This window comes from Salvia hispanica, chromosome 1 (genome assembly GCF_023119035.1).
Source record: "Salvia hispanica cultivar TCC Black 2014 chromosome 1, UniMelb_Shisp_WGS_1.0, whole genome shotgun sequence".
Taxonomy (NCBI): Eukaryota; Viridiplantae; Streptophyta; class Magnoliopsida; order Lamiales; family Lamiaceae; genus Salvia; species Salvia hispanica.
The window spans coordinates 50,332,037-50,336,612 of record NC_062965.1 but is presented as its reverse complement, the minus strand read 5'-3'; the positions used below and the strand labels follow the sequence as shown (position 1 = coordinate 50,336,612).

The 4,576-nt window shown below is 35.7% G+C and overlaps 1 protein-coding gene across 1 annotated transcript; it reads left to right on the top strand.

The window, feature by feature from the left end:
- The first annotated feature begins 2,311 nt into the window (after positions 1-2,311).
- LOC125199776 (secreted RxLR effector protein 161-like) lies at positions 2,312-3,100 on the top strand. The gene has a single exon (XM_048097678.1). The coding sequence runs from the start codon at positions 2,312-2,314 to the stop codon at positions 3,098-3,100; it is 789 nt and encodes a 262-aa protein (XP_047953635.1).
- Positions 3,101-4,576: the final 1,476 nt, after the last annotated feature.

Below are 4,576 nucleotides of genomic sequence, written 5' to 3'. Positions count from 1 at the left end.
GCGATATTTAGTGAAATGCCGTTCTGAAAATCTGATCTATTTTAATATTTAGGCTCAATGCTTATATTTTAACTTTGAGCAGCAACAATTTTTTTTTTATTCTTGGGCCACAATTTTGAAATGTCAATAAAATATTTAGGCCACCTATAATAATTTTTTTTTTGAAAGGGCCGTGACTTGATTTTATTGGGCCACAAAATTTGTTGCTATTTGATTTTAAGTTATTAGTTGTTTGTACAAACAATTACTTCAAACAATTAATCGCATTTAATTGTTTTAGTTGTTAAGTAATTAATTAAATAATGACTTAAGTTTTTATTGTCTATTATTTTAAATAAATTAATTATAGCATTAACTTGCCAAAGTAAGCTCTGATGTGTAAATTAATTTATTTAGAATATATAGGATATTTATATACTTGAAATACATGCGAATAGTTAATCGGCCCAAAGGAAGATTGTTATTTGGCCATGTTTCTTGTATACTTTGTGGTAATAATATGAGATTATCCTTAAGTCATTGTGAACACTAAGTCGGCCCAAAGGAAGACTTATTGTTTGACAGGAAATGATTATCTATATTTGATTACTACGTGTTAAGATGTCACTTGCGAGTTATTATTTTGTCCAAAGATGAAAATTTAATGTTGTGCCGACATCTTGAAATGGGAATTGTCATTATTTAATTTATTTACTTATTATTTATGTGAGCTAATTATTGTCCTATTTGTTATATTCGTTCTTTGCTAGCTCAAGAACCTGCTATTGGTTTTCTAAATTCCATTCCTGTGCTAAAGGGCAATACCTATGCATCATGGAGAAGCAAGGTATTGATTGGTTTGGGGATTGCAAATTTAGACTATGCACTTCGGACGGAGCAACCCACCCCTCTTACTGATGAAAGTTCCGATGAGGATAAACGGAATTTTGAGAGGTGGGAACACTCCAATCGCATGAGTCTTATGATTATGCAACATGCCATCCCTGAAAACTTTCGCGGTACTGTCCCGAAAGAAGCAACTGCTAAGGAATTTCTCGAGGCCATTTATATGAATTTCGCAAGCAATGAAAAGGCCGAAACGGCTTCATTGATGCATAAACTTGTGACTATGAGGCATAATGGCCGAGGGGAAATTAGGGAGCACATTATGGAAATGTCAAACACTGCTTCAAAGCTTACGGCACTTAATTTGACGATCAGTGATGATCAACTAGTGCATTTGGTTATGATATCTCTTCCTCATCAATTTGATCACTTCAAAGATTTGAGCCAATCGAGTTCATGTGACGCTCTTAGAATCGCTGTATGACGCCTCTTGGCCGACTCGAACGGCGATATATTTATTACTGCTTCACAGATTTTATTATTCCGATATGGTCTCAGAAAAATCCAAGCATCGGATATCGTTCAGCAGTTTTCATGCCGGGCTGAAAATCAACTCGAAAAAAGAATTAAGAGTCACGGGTGGAGAATGGTGTGTATATGATGGCCAAAGCTCAGGACTCCTTCGCTAGATTTCACGTGAATGTGGGAATGTCCGCATATTCATGCTCGTAGTTCTACCATGAATTTATGTTACTGTAAGTAAATAACTCCCTGGGGTTGGGAAGATTTATCAAATAGCCTTACTTGCCGTATCCCTCTTCGGGGAAAGCAGGTGCAAAGACCGCAACATATCCTAAATTATACCTACTAAGTACCACCTTTTCTCGCAGTTCCCCTTATGAAGGTGGACGTCATTTTACTTATTAGTCGTCTAGCTAGCCTTGTTACACGGAGCATAAATCGACTTAAAATCTGCAAGTTGTTATTTTTGTAGCTCCGAAAATCTAAAGGTTTCGCCTTTATGACCCATAACTAGATCAGAGACGAATTCTCAGGAAGTCAGGGCGAAGATGGTATAAAGAATGTTGCTTGAAAGAGGAAAGTTTTTATTTTCGCAAAGCATTTTACACTCTTGGGAATTCTCTCGGCCCACCTCCTCAACAACAACAATGAAGAACCACAATCTCCAACAGTGACAAAAAGCCAAGAGAATCCATTGAAATTAGAGACGGCCGGATTATAATGTAGTATCTCAGAAGAACATTTAGGTGAGATCGAGTGAGCGGAAGCAGCCCAGTCATTCATCAAGTTATTGAAAGTTCCCAATGCTCAAAAGCGGATCGAGCTGCTATGATTGAAGAGATTGTCTATGCAAAGCAACGTCGCTTAGATCTTGTCACATTGCTCGAAGGTGAACCCATTGCCGCAAGTGATTTTTGGATTATCACAAAAGAGCTACATCGATAAAGTGTTGGCAAGATTCAACATGAAAGATTGTAGACCAGGAGATACCCCTGTGGCTAAAGGTGATAAATTCAGTTTGAATCAATGTCCCAAAAACGAGCTTGCAAAAAAGGAAATGGAATTACTTCCCTATGCATCGGCTGTGGGAAGTCTTATGTATGCACAAGTATGCACGCGTCCGGATATTGCGTTCATAGTAGGCATGCTAGGTAGATACTTGAGTAATCCCGGTATGGATCATTGGAAAGCAGTCAAACGTGTTTTGCGGTATCTGCAAAGAACAAAGGATTATATGCTCACTTATAGGAAATCGGATCAGCTTGAGATCATTGGGTATTCTGATTCGGATTTCGCGGGATGCCAAGACAGTCGTAGATCCACGTCAGGTTATGTCTTTATGCTCGCCGGAGGGGCTATATCTTGGAAAAGTGTTAAACAAACATTGATAGCCACCTCTACAATGGAAGCAGAATTCATAGCTTGTTTTGAGGCATCACAACATGGAGTATGGCTGCGAAACTTTATTCAAGGACTGCAAATTGTGGATAGTATTGAAAGACCACTCAAGTTATATTGTGACAATAAGTCCGCAGTCATGTACTCCAACAACAACAGGAGCTCGTCGAAGTCTAAACACATTGACATCAAGTTCCTTGCTGTTAAGGATAGAATTCAGAGTAGACAATTGCAAATTGAACACTTAGGTTCGACTTCCATGCTTGTGGATCCTTTTACTAAAGGTTTACCGCCTTCGGTCTTTCATGAGCATGTATTTCACATGGGTATTCGACCTTGTAATACTTTGGTTTAGTGGGAGTTTATGTTCATCTATGTAATAACATTGAATTTCAGTTATATTAAGTGCACTTTAGTTACTTTGGTTTTAGTTACTTTGAATTATGCTTTGATATTTTCTGATCTCACTACAGTTTCACAGGACCAGTTGAAAATAGACATGCAAAAGATCACATAGCATGTAATTTTCATGCTGCACACTCATATTTTGATTTGTGTTGCTAGATGTGTTGATATTTGTGATCACTGATGAGTTTAGTCATGTATACGTGTTGTGACTTAAACTTCTTTGGTTCTATATTAACATGTTTAGTAGACCGGATCGGTAAAGATGATTAATATAAATAGTAAGCGCGCAACTTCAGTAATGTACAATCATTTGGTGACTTTTATGTTGGCCCAAGTGGGAGATTGTTGGAACATTTTAATATGGTCCAACATAATAGTCTAAAGATTGTATAATATTTATGGCTATTTATTGATTGACCCGATTACGTGATCTACTAAGGTTATATAATTTATAGGGTCAAACGATTATCTATAAAAGTATGAGGACTATTGTGCAGATACTACTTTGGATAACTTTAATTTTGTTATGGATGAAATTAAAGTTATAATAAAGTTAGGGACTTATTCTCTAAATAATGGTTGTGGTCCCCAAGTGCAACCTATAAATAGGTCAATAGAATCTCATTCCTATTGACCAGACGTAATATCAAGACTCTACAGATTACAGAGAATCTGTGAGAGAGCGTTGTCACTTGGAAGATTAATTTCCATACTTCAGAATCATCAACAACATCATGAATCCGAATCCATGTACGCTTCCGCTTTATGTTTATCAATCGTATTCGACATGTGTGATTTATGTGATGAATTATGTGAATCATTAATTTGATTCCAACAGTTACTATATATAAAAATAACTCAACTATAATGACTCAATTTTGAGGAAACGGAAGGAGTAAATAAATACGGGCACGAATATAGTAAACTCTATGAGCAACGCTAAAGTTTTTATGTGATGATTCAACTATAATATTGTATTTTACTCCCTTCATTACATAAAATGCAGTTCGTCGTTTTGCAATTTAGGTACGTTTTGTAATAGTGGGGTCATTTTTCTTTTTTGTAAAAGTCAACGCATTTATTTTCACTTACTTTATTCTCTCTTCATCTCTCTACATTTTTCATTTCCCTACTTTATTCTTGTTTTACTAAACTCAATTAACACAATTTTTCTTAAACCACGTGTCAATATAAAACGCCTCCACTATCGCAGAATAGAGAGGAAAAATAAAAAAAAGAATCAATTAATAATTATTTCTCTAAAACACAACATCTATGAAAAGGTCACATTTAAATGAAATAAAAAAAAATCAATAAAAAAAACCTTTATAAATATATTGAACGTGAGCCATTAATTCACATCTCCTCTTTCTCTCTTTTTGACCTACAACCTATTCAAAAATATGGACAGTAACAAGAAAAT